This window comes from Malurus melanocephalus, unplaced genomic scaffold (assembly GCF_030028575.1).
Source record: "Malurus melanocephalus ecotype Western Australia unplaced genomic scaffold, MMel_1.1 scaffold_230, whole genome shotgun sequence".
Classification (NCBI taxonomy): domain Eukaryota; kingdom Metazoa; phylum Chordata; class Aves; order Passeriformes; family Maluridae; genus Malurus; species Malurus melanocephalus.
In genome coordinates this window covers 975,885-999,578 of record NW_026623462.1, presented here as the reverse complement: position 1 = coordinate 999,578, position 23,694 = coordinate 975,885, and the positions used below count along the sequence as shown (strand labels likewise).

Sequence of the window (23,694 nt, the reverse complement as noted above, 5' to 3'; positions counted from 1 at the left end):
AAGAATGCCAGAGGAAGGATTCCTGCTGTTCCTAATGCCCAGCAAACACCAGTCCAGTCCCTGTCCCCCCCCCACATCCAGCCTGGGAACCCCAAGAAGAAMCATCCCCTCTGCAGCTGCAAAGCTGTGCATCACCTTGGTCAAGATATGGACAGACAGCTCATCTCAGACYCATCGCAGCCCTTTCTGCCCTCCAGTGATGCTGCTGGTGTGACCCAGACCACCTGCCTTCAACAGACCGCTGCTGGTGGCACTGCAAGTGTGGTCCCTCTGCCTGAGATCCAGCACAGCAACACCGGCATGGAATGACAAAGAGAAAGAGCTTTCTCCAGATATAACCTGCTGTCCTGGGCTATTTATGCTTTTTGTTTCCAGCGCGAGTATAATAATGCATGAGAAGCCGCATGCTGCCCCCTCATGCTGCCTGTGCTCCAGGGATGTCCCCCTTGAAGAGCTGGGGATCGTGCTGCTTCGTGGGGAAATCCCTTTGCTGTGGGGCTGTCACTACAATTTACGACCAAGCAGGAGCAACCAYGGTCACCTTGTGCCACTGAGGCCAGCCCAGCTCCGGGGCAGGTTGGACCCAGCCATGGATGTGTGTGAACGTGTCAGGGTTTGTGCCCGTTAAAGAGGGAGCCTGAGCAGTGTCTTTGCATAGCTGTTCCCACAGAGCTGGGTCCCTCCAAGGGACCCTGTCTCCAGCTCCAGAGCCAGCTCAGACCCACGCAGCCCAGCAAGTTCCCAGCTTCACCCAAGAGAAAAGGCGCTAGTGGGGAAGGAAGACCCAGGAAACCTTGCAGAAGAGGTGGAGGGAGGGGGCTTTCCTTATGCAGAAAAAGAGAAAGACAGTATCCTGGGCTTCCATAACCCACAGACATTCCCTACAACTCCTTTTTCCCATTTCAGACCTCCCGTGCAGGCAGAGCAGGCTGATACAGACATGCGCAGGCTCACACCTCACCCCGCAGAGTGGTTTCCCAAAGCAAACAGCGACAGGAAACTCCAATGAAATTCAAAAGGGAAATTGCAGTTACCACTGCCCAACACATACACACGTGCCTTCCTCCCCTCCACGCCCCTTTCTCYCGGGAAGGGATGCAGAGGGTCTTTGAGCCCCTGTTCAAACCCATCCCCATGTCCAGCAGTCACACGGATGCGGCACAGCAGAGCAGCACGGCCCCAGCTCGGCCACTGGCGAGACGTCCCCAGGGTGAGGACGTGCAGGAGGAGCTGCTCCAGGTCCCATCTCCCGTGCCAGGCCAGCGAGTGCTTTGGATCTGTGGTTGCTGATGAGGATGTGCAGGAATGGATGGGCTGGGTGGTGAGGAGGGGGTGAGGGGAGGAGGAAGAGCGCCGCGCTGTGCCTCCGCTGCCTCGACTCCTCCCGCAGCCCCCTTAGGAYGTCACAGGCTGGATGGGGAGCAGGCTGCCGAACTTAAAGTGCTGGATCACAGGAAACTTCTCCAGGCACTGCAGGAGGGGAGATAAAGAAAGGTGAATTCAGGAGACATTTCCACCTTACACCCGCAGCCAGAGCCACATCCTGTCCGCAAGGTCAGGAGGCGGCGAGATTGGGGCCACTCAGCTCAGATGAAGGCAGAGGATCAGCCCCATGTCTCACTCCCACATTCCAGTCAGGCTCCTCAGGCCAGTAACACTTCATAACCCCAGYCCCTTCCCTTCAGCCAGTCTTTTTCTCACTGAAATTCAGGCCTGGAGCGTGAGCAAAAGCAGCATGTCTATGTCAGCAGCTTTCTCCCTCACCACTCTCCTTGCTCGAGCTGATCTCTTTGAAGAGCTTCATCCTGTGAACACTGAGAACTGCAGAAGCCCCAGGGGCAGAGAGACTCTTCCCCTCCAGGCCAGTGCTCACACTCTKGGTTTGAGGCACCATCCTGCAGCTGCAAGGCGCTGCCCAAACTGCATTCCAGATTCTTGGACCTTGAAGGACAAGCAGCAGTCATTTTGCTGCCATASTTTAAGATATGATCCTATTTCTGGCAACCCTCACCCCTGAAATTTCCACCTCCCACTGCAGAGTAATAGACCAGAGGTCAGTCATATAGGTCCACTAAAAGGCAGATCAGCTCAAGAGCTTCTTCCTGCAGCTACACCCAGGCCCCGCACCCAGGGGTGAGCAGAGCTGTGAGGGCACACCCCTTCCACTCACCAGCCCTATGGCAGGAAGGTCATGCACGGTGGTCAATAACCATGGCAGATTTTGCCAGCACTCGCCTGGCAGAGCCACTCAGAGCTCTGGTTTTTGAGTCACCGCAGACTCAGACTGCCCAAACCTCATGAGGGCAACAGAGCAGGCTCAGCTCCATCACACAGACCTCAGCAATGCGTGTTCGCCAGCCATGATGTGGCTACAATTCCCCATAGGAAGGAGTCTTGTGCTCTCCATGGGGCCAAACTGGACTCGCTGCAGCGGGGGACACTCTGGGGCTGGGGAGGAAATGTGTGCTGCAGACAGGTCTCACCCCAAGGACTCAGGCACAGGCACCCTGCCCTCAYGCTGTCATCATGGGCAAGCAGCAGGATTTGTGCTCGGAAGCCCCAGGCTTACAGCAATCCCTTGGGAGCCAGAGGTCAGGCAACTTGTTCCAAGCACGAGCACACTGGAGCCAAACAAGTTTGGAGGTGGTGAAAGTACAGCACAACTGGGGAACAGACAGGCAGAAAACCACAAAGCTCCATGGCAAGGCACCAAGGAGAAGTCCTGCAAGCACCAGGGCACGTCACCTTCAAAGCTTCCTAATGCTCAGAGCTGCTGCCATCGCTCCACACAGCCACTTAGGCAAACTCTCAGAGGAGGCAGGGCCGGATAACAGGGACATGAGGGGAGAGCAGAGAGAAATGAACACTGGAGATGCTGACAGCTARAAATGTCAGCCCAATTAGCTCCAARGAATCCCATGGAAGACTGGTTGGGCTCCAGATGAAGAGACTTTACCACCAGTGGAAGAATGGGTATCCATTCCACTTAACACATCACCAGCCCAAGAAGAGACAAGCAGAGAAACTTCTCTTATATCCAGAAGGACGAGCACAAATTTACTGGACTATCAGATGTACCAAGAGAGGGCCCTCCTTGCATCAGCTGTGGAYAAACTATCCAACACTAGCTCAATTTCAGGGTTATTTCTTCTTRCCACCATCTTGATCACACTGAAGGTCTGCTTGGGACTCTACTGGGGAGTAGATTCATACACMAAGTCCAACCTTTAAAGATGGAACTGGGACTGGATTAGTTACAATGGAAAGTATTTCCTGACTGACTGCAGAGAAGGAAAGGTCAGGAGACTCAAAAGCAGGCTCAGGGGAAAAACATCAAGGCTGCTGCTTTAACCACACTCTATTCTGTCGACTTCTTCCCTTGCCTTTGATGGAGAGAACAAGAAAAGCCCTTGGACTTTCAAGCGAACACGTCTTCACCCATTATATTATAAATAGACACATTTGGGATTTCATAAACACACAAGAGCTGAAGACACATTGTCTTCAGTCTACTGCTGATCCACCCTGGAGTGCCTGGATCCACACCACAACTCCTGGACACACGGACACACCTGAGCTTTCTCCTGGATGTTTAAAAGTCATCCCACAGAGAAGACAGAGAACAGATAAAGCCTTTGGAGTGTTTTTTAAATGAATGAGGTCTGGGGGCTGCCCCATTCCCACCAAATGGGATTTCTCCTGGTCTGTTTYTGGTCTGACCCCATCCTCTGCTGCTGCCTCCACTCAACCCCGGTCCCGGTCAGCACCATCCGCACCCAGCGATCCTCAGCCACCCCAGGCGTGTTACAGAGCTGGAGCCTCCAGCTGAGTGTCTGATTTCACCTGATCTAATTGCAATGGGTGATCAGAGGGGCAGGGAGAAGAAAATAAATAAAGCCTGAAATCCTGCTTTTACCTTTGCCAGTCAGATAAAGCAACACCACAACCCCAAACYTTCCCTCTCTCTGCCATCACACACCCCACAGAAGCTGCCTGCCTTGAGCTGSACAAAGACCCATGTCAGCACTTGARGGGTGTTGCTTACTTCTCTTCTGCTAATGCTGACAGTGGCTAATTGCAGAAAGACTGCACTGGTGAAGGCTACAGAGAGAGCAGAAAYACACTGGGAGCCAGCAGAAAAGAGACAAGATCTCCAGCAGTGACTTTGTGCCTGGCCTGAAACACCCAGGGTTCAGTTTGCAAAGAAGGTCCAGTGACTCCTAACCCTGTATTATTCCCAGAATATCAAAGAGAYCCTCTAGTTGTAAATGTTGGTGTAACCTGCAGGGCCAGGCACACCATAACTTTAAGTTCTGCCCAGCCATGCTGCCATGTCCACATCCACACCCCTGTCATCTCCCAAGCCAGGCAGGAACTGGCTGAGCCAGCAGCAGGGTAGAAAACTCCCCAGAATATATTATATCTAAAGATATATCTATTACAAAGAACCAGTGAGGACCCCTGAGCAGGAGTGCCCCCCTCTCATCTGCCATGCCACACCAGGAGAGGACAACACTGCATGAGGATCATGTTCTTAGGACCACAAATACTCTTTGAGGCAAAAAAACCTAAATTTAAGTGCTTTGTTTGACTCAATGTTTTTTACGCTTCAGCCTAAATCCATGTCATTACCCTTCATAAAAGTTTTTGCATTGTCCCCTTGACACAGCTACATCTCAGATATTTCTAGAAACCTACCAGTACTGGATCCAGYATTTTCATACAGAAAGTCACCTGCTACTCAAAACTAAGGCCTTCAGAAAAAAAACATGTCTTTGCTGTACATAGAACAGGCARAGAATCTCCCAGTCTCTAAAGCATCCCTCAGCTGTGCTGTCTCCAGCCAGGGGACATGGGACAGTTATATCTGCCAGCACACAACAGCCCCAAGACATCAGTGAACATGGGCACTGCGCTGAGGGCTCATCACTGCCAAACTCCTCCAGCAACCATGGCACAGGGCATGTGGGCCACCAGCAGCAGCACCTGAACACCCTGGGGCATGGGGGATGCCAGGGGAGTAATCAGTTTGTGAAGGAACTGATCCAGAGGGAAGGAAGGAGCACGGCAGGGCTGCTGAGGCAGCAGCAGACCATGCTGAAGGTTTTAGGAGACTCAAGGTTTTAGGAGACTCAAGTTTCACTTTAAAGGCACTCACAGCGCTGTGATCTTCCCTTGAGACCCCTCAGCTCTCACACCACAGCCTCCAGCTCAGGGTTTTCCAGCAGGCAGTGTTTCCAGCCCCTGTGACAGAGCTGCAGCCCAGGGACACCCCTCCCACCAAGGAGCAGCCCGGGGCACCCCTCCCAGGAGCAGCCAGGCAAAGGGGTCGGCCCCCAGCCCCACTTCTCCTCTTTGGAGGCTGGGAGGAAAACTGAGCTGGGGGCGGAAGGAGCCAGCGGGCCTGGGAGTGACACCTCACAGATTAGAGAGGTATGTGGCCTGGAACCTAAACACAGGATGTGCAGTGCAGAGGAAGGGCTGGGGGAGGGAGCGGCCGTTCGGCACAGTTAACCCCTTTGTGCGCTGGGCCTGAGCACAGCCCGTGTGTCCCAGCAACAGGAGAATGTCCCAGCTGCCAACAGCAGCATGGCTGACACCAGCAGAACTGCAGGCTGTGGGGTTAACTCCTTCAGGCACCACCAGTCTCCCTCGGTGCCACCAGAGAGTTGCACCATCCCTGCTCCTCCAGTGCTTTAGCACAGTCAGTGCATCCTGCACAGGCAGCACCGTTCCCTCCRGAGACCCAGATGTGACGGTTCCTGTCCTGCTTCCTCAAGCCCAGGGTTAGCTTGAGCAGGAAGGAAGATAAGGGAGAGCCAAAACTGCCCAGGTCTCCAGGTCAGGGTTCACCAGGAAAGCCTGGGGCAGTGCCAGCAGAGCTGRTGGGCGGAGAGTTGCCAAACCAGGGAGGTGGCTGTGGCCTTGCTGGGCTGGCACATGGCACGGATRGGGCTTGTAGCAAGGGGAAATCAGCAGGAAGCATTCAGCCTACTCTGGGGCTCTTGAAATGTGGGATGGTAATTCTAAATACGTCTCCTCTAGCTGGTAAAATAGTGGTGGACCAGAAGAGCAAGGTCAAGACGTTAGCCCTAATTTGGAGATCTGTACCTGCATGATGGTAAGATATGGCAAAAGTCATGTTTGCAAGGAATGGCCACTTTGGGATTGGGTTTGGGGCAAACACAAGGCAGGAGCTTCCTTCTTAGCCAGCAGCACCTTGGGCCAAGGGCTCCCAAGCCACAGTCAGCAAGGGGTAACAAACAGCTGTGATGGAGTCCCCACACCTGGGACAGCACAAGAGCCAATCCTGGTGCTGTGGAAGAGAGGAGGAGTGTGGCTGAGCAGCCTTCTCCTGCCCACAGCACTCACCTCTGCCTTGTACATGCGGATGAGGCCCTGGTTGACCTTGGACCAGGAGGGCACGGCGCTGATGTTCCAGAGCTGGTTGGAGTGCTCGGCAAAGGGGCCCGTCTTCATCTGCAAGAGACCCAAGCACAGGGCTGAGGGAGCCAGGCCAGCCAGGAAGCTCGTGCACCAGCAGTGACTCACGCTCACACTCTCTCCAAGCAAACATTCCCACCAAGCCCAGTGACCCACGCACCAGCCACCTCACTGCAACTCCCCTCCCTCCCTCCCGCTGCGGCCACATCACATGGAGCCGTGGCAATCCAGCTCCCCTCCTTCCCTGATAAAATTAAGCCTTTTCCTGCCATGCTTTCCTAATCAGACCTCCCTCTGCACACCTCCCTTTTAATGACTGCATTAAAAAAGCCCCACATAAGTCCTGTTCTCCCCCCCAGTAGAGCTTGGCTCAACGCTGTTCCTATTCTACCCAGAAACCTCCCAGTGCAGCACTGCTGGGCTTTCCAAGAAAATGACTCATTCCCCATTCAGATCAACAACAAGCAGCAGCGACAACCGTCGCTGCCTTCCCTGAATACAGAGGGCAGTGCAGGTTGGCAGCAGCTCTGTGTCCACAGCCCACTCCACACCTGCCTATTGCTGAGGAGAGCTCTAGGGGAAGCACAACCAGAGGGGACACGCTCTCCAAACTAGCTCCAGAGCTGTGAGCTGCTGGCTTGGAGCAGATGCTTTAAATTTTTTTTTTTTTTTTTTTTTTTAATTCCACTGTTTCTCCACCCAGGGCGAGGGGTTTGGAGGAGGGAGGGCAGGCAGGAGGGAAGCTGCAATCAGAGGCAGTTGCATGCAGATTCTCTGGGTAGTTGTCTCTCCTTCTCCTCCATGAACAAAAACAGACCCTCAGGGAGAAAAAGAAATACAACACAGCCACTCTGACTGAGCGAAGTTCCCATGACATCAGAAACCACAAGGCCGAAGCTCACGCTAAAGTGGAGCGTGGGGAGAGAGGAATCTCTTGGACTCTTATTCCCRACTTGGGGCTTGAACAACTCACCCCTTCCCTCCACACACGCACAGGCCTGGAGAAAGGGTGGGAAAAGCACTTCCAAAACAACCTCCCTGCCCACTATAAAAGCAAGCAAGGCAAATCAATCTGCTTTGGGAAAACGCTGCTGCCTTCCTGCAATGCCTGTGTGACACCAGCCTGCAGCAGAGAAAGAAAGAGAGGGAGAGGGTGGGGGGACCCAAAAACCCCACTGCTTGGAGGGTGGATGTGTTCCAAACCCGCTGGCCTGGGCGCTGGAGCAGCGGGGGAAGTGGGTCAGCAGCTCTGCCCAATGCCAGGAGAGCCCAAGTGCATCTCCACTTCCCTTTGGTGCTTCCCGTGGGCTGGGGATGACGGATGAGCCGCTCCCGTCCCCTCCGCCACGCGCTTCCCTCGCGGGTACGAGATGAAACGTGCGCGCACACAAAGCACAGCACTCCCCAGCAGCGCCAGCGTGTTACCCACAGCCAGGATTTGGCACTGGTGGGCACCCAAGGCAGTGGCTGCCAGGGAGCACGGTGCCAGTGGCTCCATGAAAGCCTCCCCTCCCCGCACAGGAGGTTTGGCTGCCTGAGTTTTGACGCCAAACCCTCCCCCGGCGTCACCGCCCTTTGCAGGGGCACATCTGGCATCAGCCACCACCACCGTGCTCTTCTCCCCTTCCCAAACCAAAGCAACAGTGCTGGAGAGCACGGAGGAGGCAGGCACAGCTGGCCAGTACCATGCTCACACCTGGCACAGCCACCACCATGGCCCTCCTCACCCAGGATGCCCAGCGAGGGATGGCTTGGCTAYGGTTTCAAGCTGGGGAGGGAAAAATAAGAGGGAGGAGAAGGGAACAACAACAACAAAAAAAAAAATCATCTCCTTCCAGCCACAAAGGGCGAAGAGGGAGRGCTGGGGGGGAGAGCGAGAGGCGGCGAGCGCGCTGCAGTCCCGCAGTGACCCCAGGGGAACGGAGTGAGTCAGAGCAGCCATATTGAGCAGGAAATTACTCACAGACGCGGCGTTCCTGCCTCTCGGTTCCCAAGAGAATCGGCCTTTTGTAAATGGTTCCTCTGTCAGTGCAGGGGGGAGGGGGACGGCTGAGGCCGTGCTTTCCTGTCAGCTCCTTCCTTCCAGCAGAAACCCGAGCCCTCCCTTCCCAAATTTAGAAGCCAGATTGAAGCTGAAATTCCTGCTGCCTGCCCTGAGCTCTCAGAGGAGCATCTGGGCGAGTGCACTGATCCCCCACAACAGCTGGGGYGTACCCAGCACCCCTGTTCTGCACACACACAGGCAGCCCTGCCTTGCTGCCCTGTGTGCCAGACACTGCAGGGATGCTCCCAAACCCTCCTCACTCTCACACTTTCTCTTTGGCAGGCAAAGGCAGCAGCAGGGGAACACCTCGAGTCCCATCCAGCTCTGCAAACCTCAYCCTGTTCCAGAACCATGTGTTCAGGTCCATCCAAACCCACCCTGCAGATTTTCCAACATTGGATCAGGTTGTGCAAGATTCACTGCTGTGCCTGGGCACTGCTCTAACAAGGATGCTGTGGTGGGTTCAGCCTGGACATCATCTTGCTGCTGCTTTAGCAGCCTGAGGTTTAAATACACACATRGCTAACACCATAACAGCATATATTCATATTCCTGAAACATCAGCTGGGGGCTGAGAACAGTACCTGCTCAAGAGAATATTCTCTCAGTTGACAGAAAACAACCTTCCTCAGTTGTAGTCTGAAACAAAACCTGCTCACATGTCAGCAAGACATACCAGACCCACTATGGGAACTGCTGTGGTGTTTGTTATGTGTTAAACACCTCTAAAGGAGAGCTGTTTCCAGATTACAAGCTCAGAAGAAAATAATATCATTCATTTAGCAAAGTCTTTAATCCCCCCTATCTTTTTTTCCTGCTATTTTGTTTTGTTGTTGATTTTGGAGAGAAAGCATTTAGAGGGCACTGAGGCTGCCTCACACCCCCTAGTGGCAGTCATGGCTTTCCTAGGCACTTGGGAGGCAAAAAACTCAAGTTTTAAAAGGAAAATCTTTATAAAAAGGAAACAGTACCCGCATGGAGATGCACTGAATGTACCATGGGTTTGGTAACGCATGCTGTTACCCTCCCTTTCAGCTCAAGGCAGGAGGGCYGAGAGRGCTCCTTGCCACCAGGTGGCACTGRGGAACTCAGCAGAAACACCRAATTCCATGATTCACAGCAAATGTGCAGAAAAGGAGCTCAAATCACTTATTTCAAAAGCCTGCTAAAAAGCTGACTTTCTGTAGGCAGAAGCAGAGTAACCTGAAGCAACAGGATGGTGCTGGGTATTTTAAACTTCACCTGTCAACTGGGCGCTGCAGAATCTTCRGCACACATTTCAAGAGATGTATGTTTTTAACAGGTCAGTGCACTGTCTGSATATTACAGAGGCCCAAACTAAAATAAATCTTTGACCATCTTGGCTCCTGATTTCCTGTCCTCATCTTGATCTCTTCCACCAGCACCTCTTTACTACCCATGGCAYGATTTATTTTGGCATTAAGGGTTAAACCCTGTGAGGTGCTGAGTACCAACACACCCTACCAGATTCAGCAGGATTTGACACGGCACCTCCTGGGGTTTGGGCCAAAGGCTCCTAYGAAGATTTCCTACATGAAAGGCTAAGTTCATAGTCTGTAACCTCCCTTCTCATCTAATCACTAAATTAGAGAGGCGAGGAGGGGGGAAGGCAAACAGAACAAAGGGGTGGAACTGCACTCTGTCCTTCAAAATTAATCCCATCAACTCCCTCTTGCCAGAGACAAGAAATCCCTCACCACAACRGAGTGGGTAGTTCTTGCTCTCCCTGTCCAGACTGTGCAGTGGGGGAACTGGGAGGAACAAGAATGGATCCTCCACTGATGCTTAGGGCAGCAAGGCACGAGCTCCCTCCCTGGGAAACAGCCCATGGCTGCCAACAAGCTGAGGATCACCCACCCCTCTCCCAAGGGTGCTGTAGTGCCTGAGCAGACACAGAGTCCTGAGAGCGCTGCCAGCTGGTGAATCTCAGCACCACCTCTGCTCTAGGACAGCTGCAAATAAGGTGCATTTAATTGGCAGCTCTTTTGGTAGAACCTGGAGGAGACAGAGGAACACAGGGTTTTGGAAGCCTGCCCKAAGCAAGGGGAGGCCCAGGGCTGCMWGGCAGCACCCAAGGGCTGCAGGGAAGGGAGGTTGCCTTGGCAAGCCCAATCGTTCTGCAGTTCCTACTTCATCTTCCGAGTGTATCTGCAGGAACCAGTCTTCTCCATCCAAGTTCCCACTGACTGATGCAAGCCATGATCCAAGGTTATTTGTTTGTGCTTGTTACAGCTCTCTTCAACTACAATCCACAGCCCATCCTGCTTAATTACACTTTCCTATCAACATCCCTGTCTCAACTCATTCAAGGAGAGCACCTCAGACATGCAACAATGGTTCAACTGCACGGTTCCACGAGAGCAAACAAACAGGCAAAGGAGGAAGAGAAAACCACAGCCAGAGCCAAGTATCTAATGTCAAGAGAAAGTCCCYGTGGGACAAACCTTCCTTTCCTCACCTCTGTAATGAAGAGGATGCACTCCAGGAACATGAAGTCCTTATGGTTTTCATTTACCACCTTATCATCCACAAAGTGCCGAGGCTCCAGACTGGGATGGTCTAAAAAGAGTAAGAGACAACAGGAAGTAACCAGCATGGTAACCTCATCCTGTGACCAAGTTCAATCAGGTGTTGTCCTGCCCCTCATCCAGAAACTCCCAGAGCTTCTCCCTTGTATATCACCTCCCACTCCAGGGCCTCTGCAAGGACAAAACTCCCCAGAGTGGAAATTGCATTTTTTAGCACCAAAATCAAAGCTCTCCTTTTAAAAAGCTTCATTGCAGTCACTGCAAAAAAGATGGATGTACTATACAAGGAGGCCTTCCATCTCTCAACCAGCTTTATTTGGAAAGCTGAGATTAAAAAAAAAAATAAAATAATCCAAGCCCCAAACTCTCCTCCTGCATTATACATAAATCTGACATATTTGAATTTAAAAGTGAGCCCCAAGTCCCATCATCTTTGCAGCCTAGACAGATGGGGCAGAGGGCAGGCTGGGACACGAGAAGAAGATTCTTATTAGTACCTATCAGCTGGGAACTGCCCCATATGAAAGGTAGGAATTGGAAGTCATCCAAGCCCCACACGCCCTGGCTGCCAGCAGGTTCCATCCTGTAGGTCTTTTGCAGTTTTCGCATCACTTCCARATACCTGAGAGCAAAGAGAAGAGGAAGGGTTAAGGCAAGGCCTTCTCCTGCCTTTGACTTACATSAGGACAAGAACAACCAGTCTGGGAAATGACACGACTTCATCACTTGTAAGCAGGACCCCCACATACAGCACAGTTCRCAGAATATATATTCAGCTCCTTTGCCACAGAAAGCAGCCTGATGGTACCTAACACCAAATGCAGAGAGAAATCCAGTGGCAGGGGTTTGTTTTATCTGCAATGTCTTATGTTCATGCAGATCTTTCCTCATCTCCACTGTTATCTGAAAACATTGGCACTTCGCATTCCTTCAACAGCTTCCAAAAGAGCACAGAGTTTTCTACCTTACAGCAATCACTACTTCCACTTTTCAGGTGGAAAATTAAAGCTGGAAGTACTATTGAAGGAAATTGTTTCCATGCCACCAAACAGTGATACGGCTGGGATTAGATCTCTGGACTCCAAACACCCATTCCACCAGTTTCATCACTATCAACTCTACCTCCTGGGCCGGAAACACATCTACAAGAGCRCTGGAAGCCTGCCAGTTGCATAGATTTTTTATTTTTGATGCCTGAAGAGATGCTAGATGCTCTGATCAGATATTCCTGTCTTTCACAAAGCACAGAGCCTCACCCACAGAGCTCAATAACTTGTGTTCCACTGAAGTAACTTTCCAGAAGGACACTCTGCCTCTGACAGACAAGGGGCCATCACCTCTTTTGGAGACAGCTATAATGGGTCAGTGTACAGTCCATTAAAAAGTACATCTGCTCTTAATTTTGTCTAAAATTGTCTTCAGCTTTCTCATTCTACCCTCCCCCCCAAACAGCTCAATACTTCCAGCCCTTCTCCTCCCATTACCTCACCTGTTAAACACTTTGAAGACAATGGCCATCTGGTCATCCACTCTGAGCACTCCGATTTTGCAGAGGCAGCAGAGAAAGGCTGCAAATGCAGCTTCGTGCCCTGGAGTTAAAAGACGTGAAGAGACATGACACAGGTGTCTCTGGCCCCCAGGACAACCTTTCTGTAGGCACCACAACAGCTCTTCAGAAATCACAGCAGTCACAGTCCCCTCTCAACCCTGTTGTCACTGTTAATGCCATGAGCTGGCAGTATTTCATCYCCCTGCAGCACCCACCCAAATTATACCTTCTAGACATTCATAAGGTGATTATTAACTTAGAGAAAAGAAGAAGTTCTTAAGGAAAACAGCTCCAACTGGGCATGCTGGGAGCAAGGCATGGGCTTTCCCAGGAGCTTGGCACAGCCRGAGAAGTGAAGCACTGCAGAATCATCTGCTTGGGGGATGCAAGAGAATCTCACATCTGCAAGCAAACAGATTTCCTCCTGCTTCAAAAATATCTCTGTGTCAGAAGGATGCAGATTCCATGACTCTGCCAGGAACAGTCTGTCCCAGAAGGTACTGGGATCTCAGGCTRAGCCTCTGCAGCTTGGCCTCCCGCTAACAGCAAGGAGACTAAACAACCAGCAAACCCAGAAATGTCTTTTAGTGGTAAGGACCACAGAAGAAGGGAGAGTACAAGATCAGCAGCTCCACACTATAGACAGGTGAGCTGCCAGTGAAGGAACAAAATGCACCCATAGTCTGGACACTGTGAGCTGAGACATGGGCCCCTGGTTTGGGATACACGGGATGGGAGGAGAGGTTGAATTTCCTTCTCTGAGCTGACCAAACCCCATCCAGCGAGTCCCTTTCCAAGGACAACATCTCCCCCTGGTGCCAGTGAGCCGCAGCCAGCACTGCACAGCCTCCAACCCTTCAGCCTTCACCYACAGCCTCCTCTTCCTCTTCCTGCCCAAGTCCAAAGTTGTGTTTCCTTGCACTCACAACATCCTGCTCTCCTGCCTTTTGGTGAGAACACACCTGTCCTCCAGAGAGGAGCAGAGCATGCAGGAAATTCTGTATTTAGGTCTCACTGAAGCCTGTGTGGTTACTTCAATCTGCAATTCAGTATCTCCTCAGGTACTTCAGATTTCAAAGTCCCTCTGTAAGCAGTGATGTCCCTTCTAAGGACCACCAGACCTCTGTGATTCTCTCTAGGGACACCTCCCCCTCCCACTGAACAAGAACTTGGTTCTCACTCCAGCTCCAATTCAAGGCAGTATATTTTATCCCTCCAAACTGCCTGTTGCAGGACTGCTGCATGCAGTGAAGCAGGTCCTACAGCTCATCCCAGAACATTCCCATTTCCTTGGATGAAATGTGAAATGGTATCACAGCTCCCAGCCACTGCTCTCAGCCACAGCCCACACAGGGCAGAGAGGTGAGGGGCCCTAGAAGAAAGGTGTTTGCTTCAAGCTGGCACTAACAATAGTGCCAATGACATATTTAAATAAATGCAGCACCCAGCTCCAAAGAGTCCCTTCCCAACAAACCCAGCCCTGACCAGTGTGCAAGCCCAGGTACCTGTGCCATAGTCAATGCGGGTRGAGTTCCCCACGGATTCCTTCAGGTACACAGCCACTTCTGGGGCAGCATCAGCCARATGCTTGGGAATCACTGTTGACACCAACCTCTCTGCTTCCTGAAAGACACAAAAGAYTTCCCTGAGTGAGTACAGACCTGTCACAGTCACCAGGGATAAGACATCCCCTGTTCAGGCACTGTCACAGCACGGGACTGAAATGGTGCTCTCCTGCAATGCCTGGAGGCAGCACAAGAGATGAGCAAATTCTTCTGTTAAAGAAGTCATCTCCACAGATGGAACAAGTCAGGGAGAGCTTGTCCTGACACCTATMCAGGCCACAGACATCCTGCAGGACAGAAAAGCTTCACCACCCAAGTACATTGACCCAGTTACTCACTGAGCCATCTCCAGGACAAAAGCACCACTAGAGCACCAGAAGAGCAGCAAGGCCACTGCTACTGCAACTGGGGCTGTGCCCCTCCAGAGCTCAATGCAGGACAAATGGTCCAAGCTGAAGAAATGCAAGCAGTTTTCCCCAACCTTTCTCTGATTTTGTGATGCAGTGGGCAGTCACAAAGCAAAGGAATTCCTTGGGCTTGGACAGCCCTCATGGCTCATCCAGAACTCAGAAACCCAGCCAAGAGCATTTACATGGGCCATATGCTCTCACAAGAGGAAAAAACAGTACCAGGTCAGGGGTAAGTGATGCGTATCAAGAGGTGGATCCTTCAAGGCTTATCTGAGCAACTCCTCTGTGAGCTGCTTGGCTGCCACACAGTGACAGAGCYATTCTCCCACCCTGCTGGGCACACTGCCCTTCTGTGGGAGCTGCAGGTAACACTACACAGCACAGACATGCTCACCTGGTCTAGCTTGGCGTACCAGGTCCTGAAGGCTTTGTTCCCAAAGCGAGAAGGTTGATCCACTGGCGGGGTTTCATCGATCCATCTGTCGAGGGTGTTCAGCAGAGCCACCAGCTTTTCAATAGCCTACAGAGAGCAAGAAGGTGAGGGGTCACAGAGACATAAAATAGAACAGTCCCTCAGCCTTCAGCATCTCTCCCCTTGGTGGGAGTCACTAAAGCCCACACGATTCTTCCCAAGAGAGGCAGGTGGAAATGGGCTGTGCCAATCCTCCTCAAAATGTAGAGGGGACAGAAAAACCATTCTTCCCTGCAGGAGATCAGTCCAGTACAAAGCCCAGCCTGAGGCAGACTCCCCAGTCGCCCACACAGTCTTTCATGAGCTGTAACAGCTCTGTGCTCCAAAATACCTTGCAGAAGAGCTACAGCAAGCTCCCAGCTGTAGAACAGTCCTCACAGGACTGAGAGGCAGGGAAGTGCTACACAAATTCAGGGAACTCCAACACACAAATCATGCTCTACATCTTGAGGGTCCTGCATTTCCCACAGAATAAAGTACAGCACGTATACAGTGCCATGTAACCTCACCAGTGGCTGATGATATGATTTAAAGGCCTTCTCAAGGCTGTAATAATTGTCCTGAAGTGTCTCTTAGGAGCCAGGATTAGCAGTTGATGCTGTTAAACCACAACACAATTGTACAGCAAGCCAACCTTCTCAGCACGATTCCTGTTGCTTCAAACTCCTACCAGCCAGACCAGCAGGCAGCTCCAGCCCAGGGACACCCACTGCACGTGGCAAAACACGACCTTCCAGGGGAAGAGGCAGCTTGATTTGCCCACCAGTGCTCTCATTAGAGCAGGAATGAGAAGCTCTCAGAGAAATGTCTCCATTCAAACACAAAGCTAATGGGAAGACAGCAAGAACAGCAAGACCACAGCCATGTTTCCCCCACCCAGTGATGAAGTAAGGAAGCCATACAGGAGGTATGAGAGTGGCCATGAAGGAAGAGAAAAGAAGTGCAGCAGGTGACCAATGGCTCCAGTTGTGCTGTCAGACCAGGGCTGGCCAATGCACATCCTCTCCCTGCCTGGACCAAATGGCTGGGGAACAGCTACACCCCCCATACCAAGAGACAACACCACAGGCAGCACTTTTAGCAGCTCTAGACAGTTACAAGCTCTGCTGACAACTGGTCAAGCCTGCCAGAGGCTCTGGGATTCTCCTTGCCTGACTCCAAGCAGCTGGAGAGCCGTCAGCCGCCGCAGCAGCTGGCCAGGCCCCGGGCAATGTAGGCTCCTCTGTCTCAAGAGGGGATTCCTCCTTCAAGGGGACAAAGAGGACAGCAGAAGCGGCGGCTGGTTTGACTTTGCTGGAGGCATCGACCGTGTGAAGCCGGCTGGTCTCCTGGGCTGTGGTTCAATTCTTCACGCTGCTGTCGGGAGGATGAGGAAACAGCAGAGCCCAGCAAGTTTGCAGCCCTTGAAGTGCCACTCAGAGGGGGTGGGCAGAGCCGGGCATGGCAGAGCTGTGCTGCCGATGAACCAGCTGCGGGTCCCCTGCCAGGACAAAGGGTCTCATGGCAGACACAGCCTCCCACAGATAGTGACTCCTGAGGTGCCACCCCAAGGACATCACGGGATCAGCCACTGGGAAGCAGGAAGAGGCAGGAGAGGGATCCACCCACCCCAAGACCTCAACATTTGGCCACTGAACCACATGAGACTGAGACAACACCTGAGCACACCAAGAACACAAAAAAGCCAAGGGACTAGAGRGCCTAAAGCTCTGGGTGGCCCTGGRTGCACTGACAGGCCAATGCCCAAGATATGTGTGGACTGAAGCAGCACAGCCACCTCYGCTCCAGCTCCCTGCTCCCAAAACATTGCAGGAATCAAACACATCCCCATTGCACTGGGCCAGGTTTAGACTCAGCCCTACACCTTCCTGGCTATTGCATTCCCCTCCAATTAAGCAACAGCATCCCCAGCACTGGGTTGCATTAAATAATTAAATTGTGCTGGTGATTTATCCGCCGGCACCAGCAGCTCATTACGAGCAGCCACCGTATTTCAAACCCTCTCCACAAGCACTCGGTGCTGCTGGGATAAATGGCTGGCACGGACCAGCTCCTTCCCTGGGGAGCAGAGAGTCCAACCTCCCCTTCCCCACTCGCTGGCTTTAAAGGGATTAAAAGCCCAGCCCCACTGAACACAAGAGAGCAGGACCCAGCTGCCGGCTCAGCCACACCAATAAATAATTAAAGAGATGCRGCTCATTTTGGGCTCAAGGTCCTTTGAAAAGGGGGTAACTAAAAGAAGCAGCTTCCCATTGTCCAGCAGAGGAAGCGTGTACATCCAGAGCTGACCCCTGTGGGGGAGAAAGGAGCTTATGGGAACACAGCCATCAGCACCACTGCAGCCTGTTTTGCCTGGCTGGGTTTTTAAGCTCTATTTTTGCTTTACCTTTCCAGTGATCAAAGCAAGGGCAGTCTCCCCCCTGCTCTCCTTGCTCTTCTTGTTGTGCTGATTTTGCATCTCCTTGACCCTGAGTCTGCCACCGGTCCCAAAGGCAAACCACAAAGCTTCCTACAGAGCACAGACCTGTCAGCAGCTCTCAAGAGCAGGGGCCAGGCAGACAGAGGTGCTGAGGAGGCATCACGGCAGCCAAAGCTGCCCATGGGGGCCAATTCTCCCCCTCTGGGCTCCTCAGGCCCTGTCAGAATGGGGAGCTGCTAAAATCAGAGCATTTGCTGTTTCCCCCACTTCCTTCCTGGAAGCAGAGCAAGCCACAAGACAGACCACTTTCCCCCAGTGCATTGGGCTGTTTGAAGGGAAGGTCTGTTCCTTACACGGCCAAAATTAACCTCCTCCTCCTCGCTGCACTGCTTCTCTGATCCAAGTCACTGCAACTCCAGGCAGTTGCTGATGGATCCCCACGTGGAAAGCACTCCCTCCAGGAGGGGAAGGCAGGTCACAGCCTATCACTCACACAACCTTGTGCCAGACACCGTGTCTGTGCCAAAGTCTGCTATCAGCGCCTGTCAGATGCCTCCAGCAAACCCTGGACAGCTCCATGCAATGTGTCAGTAGGAGCACAGCAAGCTCAGCAAATCTCCAAGGGGGCTTGGCCCCTACAGGATCCAGCTCCTGCTCCAGCAGAAAGATTGGTATCAACACACACTCTCTGAGAAACCACTAAAATATCTCTTTCACAGCAGAGCAGACCACACTTCCATTTTTTACTCCATGGCAAAGCAATAAGTAAGTCACAGAGAGGATACGCATTCAGCAGAAAGGATTCCAGGAGGTCATTTGCCAAAGAAAGGTGTCCCTGGCATTTGATCAGGGAGGAAGATGGGATGGCACAAAAGCACATCAGCAGCAGGTACAGCAAAAGAGAAGAAAGCCGAGCAGAGATGCAAGAAGAGGCCACGAGGGGGTAAGCCTTTAAAAGCACAGATAAGCAGTTTGATCTACAAAGGAGCCTGTGTGAACAAGCAACCTCATCAACAAGACAACCCTGGGGATGCTCCACCTGTGCCTCAAGTCACAGGCTTCTGCTCTCCTCAGTGTGSGGAATGAGATTTGTTCCCTGCCACTTCCCAAGCAGTTGGGATTTTGTCTCTTGTTTGTCACTTGGACTGGGACCATGGATGGAAAACATTCATTCCAAGARAGCTCTTCTGCAGACACAGCCCTGGTACAGCTTTCCCTGACAGCTCAAAGGGCTTGTCGAAGAGGGCTGGGTTTTTCCCCCCTCTTTGTTTTGTTCATTTTTAATRCTTTGTTTCCCTAGAAGTGCTCTGTGAATGGTTGGGAACAAGCRAGATCATGACAAAGACAAAACTCAAAGGTGAAATGCAAACGGCTGAAAGCAAAAGCAGCATTCGACAGCAGTTTCTACTGAATTGAAGGAACAAAGGGGGGCACAAAGCCTGCTAAAGGAGAGACTCATTATCCCCGATCCCCTCCATGAACTACAAGGGAGTTGCTCATTCACACACTGGCTCCTAGAAGGGAAGGCTGGACTCAACACAGTACTTCAAACAGGAAGACTGGATTAAACACCATCATCAGCTGCCTTCCCACACCAGAATGAAGCTATAAACACACAGGGCCCAGTCTGCTGCCCATTTTGCCTTGATCTTTATACACCACTCTCACTTTCTTGCACAGTAAAAATGTACCCAAGAATCTCCTCATTGCAGTGCAAAGCAGGAGAGGGGGATTCAGTGTGCAAAAAGAAAGAAAAGCTAGTAGCCAGTGTGTGCTCTGTGGATTGGCAGCAYCCAGAGAGCCCCCAGGGCAGCAGTGACACCAAAAAGGGTGCGCCTGCCCTTTCCCACTGGTTCCAAATGATCTCACTGTGCCCTGAGAAGGTGAACAAGCACTAGAATTGGCTATGGCAGCAGTCAGGGACAAATGACAGTGCACTCATGCAAGGGGAAAAACAGGTGCTTTCTGCTTAACACCTTGGAAGRGGTGATCCTGCCCCACAGGTTAAACCTCCCAGCCCAGCCCAGCAGCCCTGTGAGCTCTGCAGTCCCTTTAGCACAACCCTGGGCAAGGCAGGTGCAGCCAGTGACATGCCTTGAGGTCACAATTGTCAGACCAGAGCTTGCACAGCTCAGCTCCAGCCTGGRCTGAGGAGATGGGTGCTGCTAACACAGTCTGAGCAACAAGGAGGGGCAGGGAGAGAGGTGGTTTGTGCACTGATTTTCCTRCAGGAAAGCAGTGGGGGTACAGGAATGATACAGACATTGCAGCCTTTTGCCTGCAACCAGGAGGAAATACCACATCTTCAAAGCATCACTGGTTAAAGCCAGACTGTGAAAACAGGGTCAAAATGTGTCCTTTCTGCATTCTCCTTTTCCCCACCAGCTTCTGCCCACTTGCWCAATTTCCCATCCAACAAGCACATCTGCATCCTGAGGGGAGRATGGCACCCTGATATCTGCATCCCCAACCATATTCATTCTCCCTTGGCTCCCAGATAAGCTTCCAATTCATTCCTCACCCATGAAATACTCACTGTAGAGCCAAAAAACCCCAAAAAGGTGAAAAAAGGCAGGAAAGGAGTAACAAGAGGATCCAAACTCTTCTCCTACCTCTGAAACTTTGTATTCACAGGTCAGCTTCTTGCCCCTGACACCTTCATTCAGAGTGAGGATGAAGCCCATGTAGTCTGCGTACGCCTGCGAACACACCGAAAGCACAGAGCTTTASTGAGAGCCCAGGTCTGTCTGAGCACAAAACACAGCACAGAAGCACAAAAGCACCCCCTTCCCAACATATAACACTGCTTCCTTGGAGACACCCAAGAGTGCAGGGCTTGCTGGGAGGTTACTGCTCTTTTTGGCAGCCCAGCAGCCAAAGGCAGGTGGCAATTGCATTGCTGTGAAAATCRCAGAAAGGAAAATCCTAAATATGTTCACACTGACCCAAAATCATTCCCTAAGCTTCTATCAGGTCAAATTCAAACTCCTCAGTTCTGCAGCGTCTCCGCTGTGCCCAAGCATCCTGCTCTGCACTGCTCCTCCCAGACTTGTGCTGTTATCTCCCCYTTCCCCCTTGGACTCATCCCTGTGGTCACACATGATAGGGAAGTGGGACAGAGCCCAAGCTCCTCGCTCCTCCTCTCTTTAAATTTGCTGCTTTGGAAGCATCATCTCCAGTGCAGTTCCACAGCAGMACACTGCCCTCCCTGCACCAAAATCCTGACCAAGAGCAAGTACTTAAACCCAGGAGAATTAAAYTGGAAGCTGCACCCAGAGGTTTGCTTGACACCTGGCCACAACCTCAGCTTCACTCAAGACMTATCAATCAAGCAAGAATTTTTTCTTAAGAGATGGGACAAGTCTGGGCCAACACCCCAATCCCTCAAAKGCAGAGAAGGGAGAACCTGCCTGTTCCACCAGCTGCACACAGGCTGTAAACAAAAATTATCCAAGAAATTGAAGGGCTCAGCTCTGGAGTCCTTTCCAGAACAGCACGATGGGAAGGAACCAACCCAGGCTGGTGCTACCAGGGCCAGGCAGCAGAACTGTATTCAAGGTGASCTCAAACAGGGCTGGGTAAATCCAGCTTGATTATAAAGTACAGGCCAGGTAGGATGAAACAGATTACTGCTCTCTCCCCGTTTATTGAGAGGAAGCAGTAATCATTTCTAAGCACCTCTGGTCTCCCTCAGCCTCTGGGCGCTCCCATAGAGCATTTGGCTGCCAGACTCCACACCTCACTGCCAGGTAATTTTCCTACAAACAAGCACCAACTCTTCTGCTTTAAAACACAAATTCGATTATTGCCCATTCTTTGCCCAAACCTGCTTTACTTCCTGGCTGTTCCCAGACCAGACCTGGCTGCCACCAAAAGATCAGCAGCACTTCTCCAGCCTTCCCTGTCCCCAGAGTCATACCTGAGAGCGCTTCCACTTGGCCATGTCAGAAACCACATTTATCTCCTTCTTCGGGACCATGAAGCATTGCTGGACAGGAGGAGCCACCTCCTCAGAGGTGCCTGGSAGATGSAAAAYAGAGGTAAAACACRGGTGCTGGAGAAGGAGAAATCCTCWATTTTTCKTTCTTAGAAATGAMCATTTATTTCTCAGAASATACARAGCACACAAATCCATCCCAACTGGGMTGTAATCTCATCAAGTCCACCTCACCAACATCATCCCAAGCCATGGATAACATCCTCCTAAGGACACTGAAAGCCTTCAGAAAGAAGCACTTAGTCAGTTTTCATCGTTAAAGATGCATTTCCCATTCAGACAGAGAGACTGGTGCAGGAGATAACAAACGAAACATCCAGGCAGTTTAATTATTTCTGTCTGGTGCAGCCAAGCCTCAGGTCATGCTGAAGCACTRAGCTCTCCTACAAACTAACTGTGCCTCRTTTTTAGKTGTTAAGCCTGACCTTCATTCCYCTAGAAAGGGTAATTCCTRCATGGACAAGCTGGARCAGCRCAATAAATGCAGCCCAGAGCCACAGCCCTGGTCCAGGCAGCACCAGGACTTTGGGGATGATGGGACACAGCCTCGGTCAGGTGGAAGTTGTGAAGAATGTTTAATTTCAAAGCTCTCTCAAAGCTCAGGATACGATATTTAATGTAAATGTGACTTACTAATGTATTAGAGAGGCTCTTTTCCCCAGCATCTGAACCCAGGGCCCAACCTGGAGAACCAGAAAAGCTCCAGGAGGTTTAAAGTAATTTGTACTACATTGATGTAAGTGCAACTTTTAATAGCAAGAAGCAGTGCAGAGAGCACTGTCAAGAAACCTGGGCACTAATGTCAATTTWTTAATTCTGTCAGAGTCACACAGTTCATCTTTTTAATCCCAGAAAATCTGCAGGCACTTATCCAGCACCAGCTGTCCTGACACACTCCAACAACTGCTCTCCACAGCTCAGCCAGYTCAGGCACTCTCTCCCTAACAAACACCACCAAATTCCAACTCCTTAAAACATTATCAGCTGCATTTACACAGAAAACACCACCCAGAAGCATCAGCAGCCTTTCCYACAGTGCTCTCTAGCAGGCAGATCAGATTAAAAGGAATCCAAAGTCCCAGGAACCACGCAGAGTCTGCTATAGATTTGTCACACAACCTTTGACAGTCATTTGACTTCTCTGCTCTTCTCATTTGCCATGCACAGAACAAATTCAGCCTCAGTTCCTGCCCTAGGTGTTGCAGTGTTCAGTTCATTCCTGCAGAAGTTACAGCAAAACTTCCAGGTACGAGGATGAGAGGAACAACATGTGATGAATTTAAATGAAAGACACGTGCTCCTCTCTCCTGAAAATTCAGAGCACAACTCACAACAGCTGGCACCATAACAATGGAGCCCTGCTTTTAAGAATTTACAAAATGAAAACAATTAAAAACTCCCGAGGAGTGTTGTGAAAAGGCAAACACTCATATGTCYGTAAGTATGGGTGACACAGAAAGCRCAGGGCACTGTCCTGATCTGGGTGCTTGCCCTTAACAGAACTCCTTTCATCTCTGCGTTTGTTTCTCAGCCATCACTGCATTTGACTCCATACTTAGTGTAGTTCCTCTCGGTGAGGAGACCAGGAATATTCAAGGAAGGAAACAGYGAGGGCTGCAGGGGTTACAGAATTCTGGGATGAATACACAGGAGTCCAAACCTACTGGTGTGATGGAGACGGAGCGCAGAGGGTCAGTTTTACGACAAGAACTTGGACAGAGGAGACACTTTCAAGCTTGTGTCACGATGGGGGGAGGGGGAGTCAAGCCCCGACCTTCTACAACGCCAAAGGCCACCCCGCTCACATGGAACCGGTCGCAAAACCGGGTTGGGTTCACAAGGACCCCAGACCCAGAGGCTCAGTCCCGACCACCCACCTCGCCCTGGGGTGGTGCCGAGACTCGGGGGCCCCAAGTCCTTCACACGCTCAGCAAATCCTYCTCCTCTCTTCCCCTCCCGGGCCGGGCGCTGCTGCCACCGCCCCCCGCAAACCCGGGCCCGGTGCCCTCGGCCCAGCGCCCCCGGGGCTTGGGGCCCTGTGCCAGCGCTCCCCGGCCCCGAACACGCCCCTGAGGGGCTCCGAGCGCAGCCCACAGCCCGATGGTTCCCGGACCCCCTCGGCCGCCCCTCACCTGCCCGCCGCTCGCTCTCTGCCATCTTCCCGCAGCCCGGCCCGGCCGCCCCTCACCTCCCACCTCCGCGCACGCCGAAGCCGCCGGCGGCCATCTTTGAGCAGGGCACGCCG

At 51.9% G+C, this 23,694-nt stretch overlaps 1 protein-coding gene across 2 annotated transcripts; it reads right to left on the bottom strand.

Annotated features, from left to right (window-relative positions):
* Positions 1–1,006: 1,006 nt before the first annotated feature.
* PTPA (protein phosphatase 2 phosphatase activator) lies at positions 1,007–23,694 on the bottom strand. Of its 2 annotated transcripts, none has more exons than XM_057374589.1 (10): positions 23,582–23,694; positions 21,372–21,472; positions 20,065–20,151; positions 14,956–15,081; positions 14,092–14,209; positions 12,527–12,626; positions 11,535–11,659; positions 10,968–11,068; positions 6,373–6,480; positions 1,007–1,470 (listed from the first exon to the last, which is right to left on the bottom strand). In XM_057374589.1, the coding sequence occupies exons 1-10, from the start codon at positions 23,604–23,606 to the stop codon at positions 1,396–1,398; spliced, it is 966 nt and encodes a 321-aa protein (XP_057230572.1). In that variant the 5' UTR covers positions 23,607–23,694; the 3' UTR covers positions 1,007–1,395. The 2 variants fall into 2 exon arrangements, with proteins under 2 accessions (XP_057230572.1, XP_057230571.1); XM_057374588.1 differs by having other exon boundaries at positions 23,638–23,676.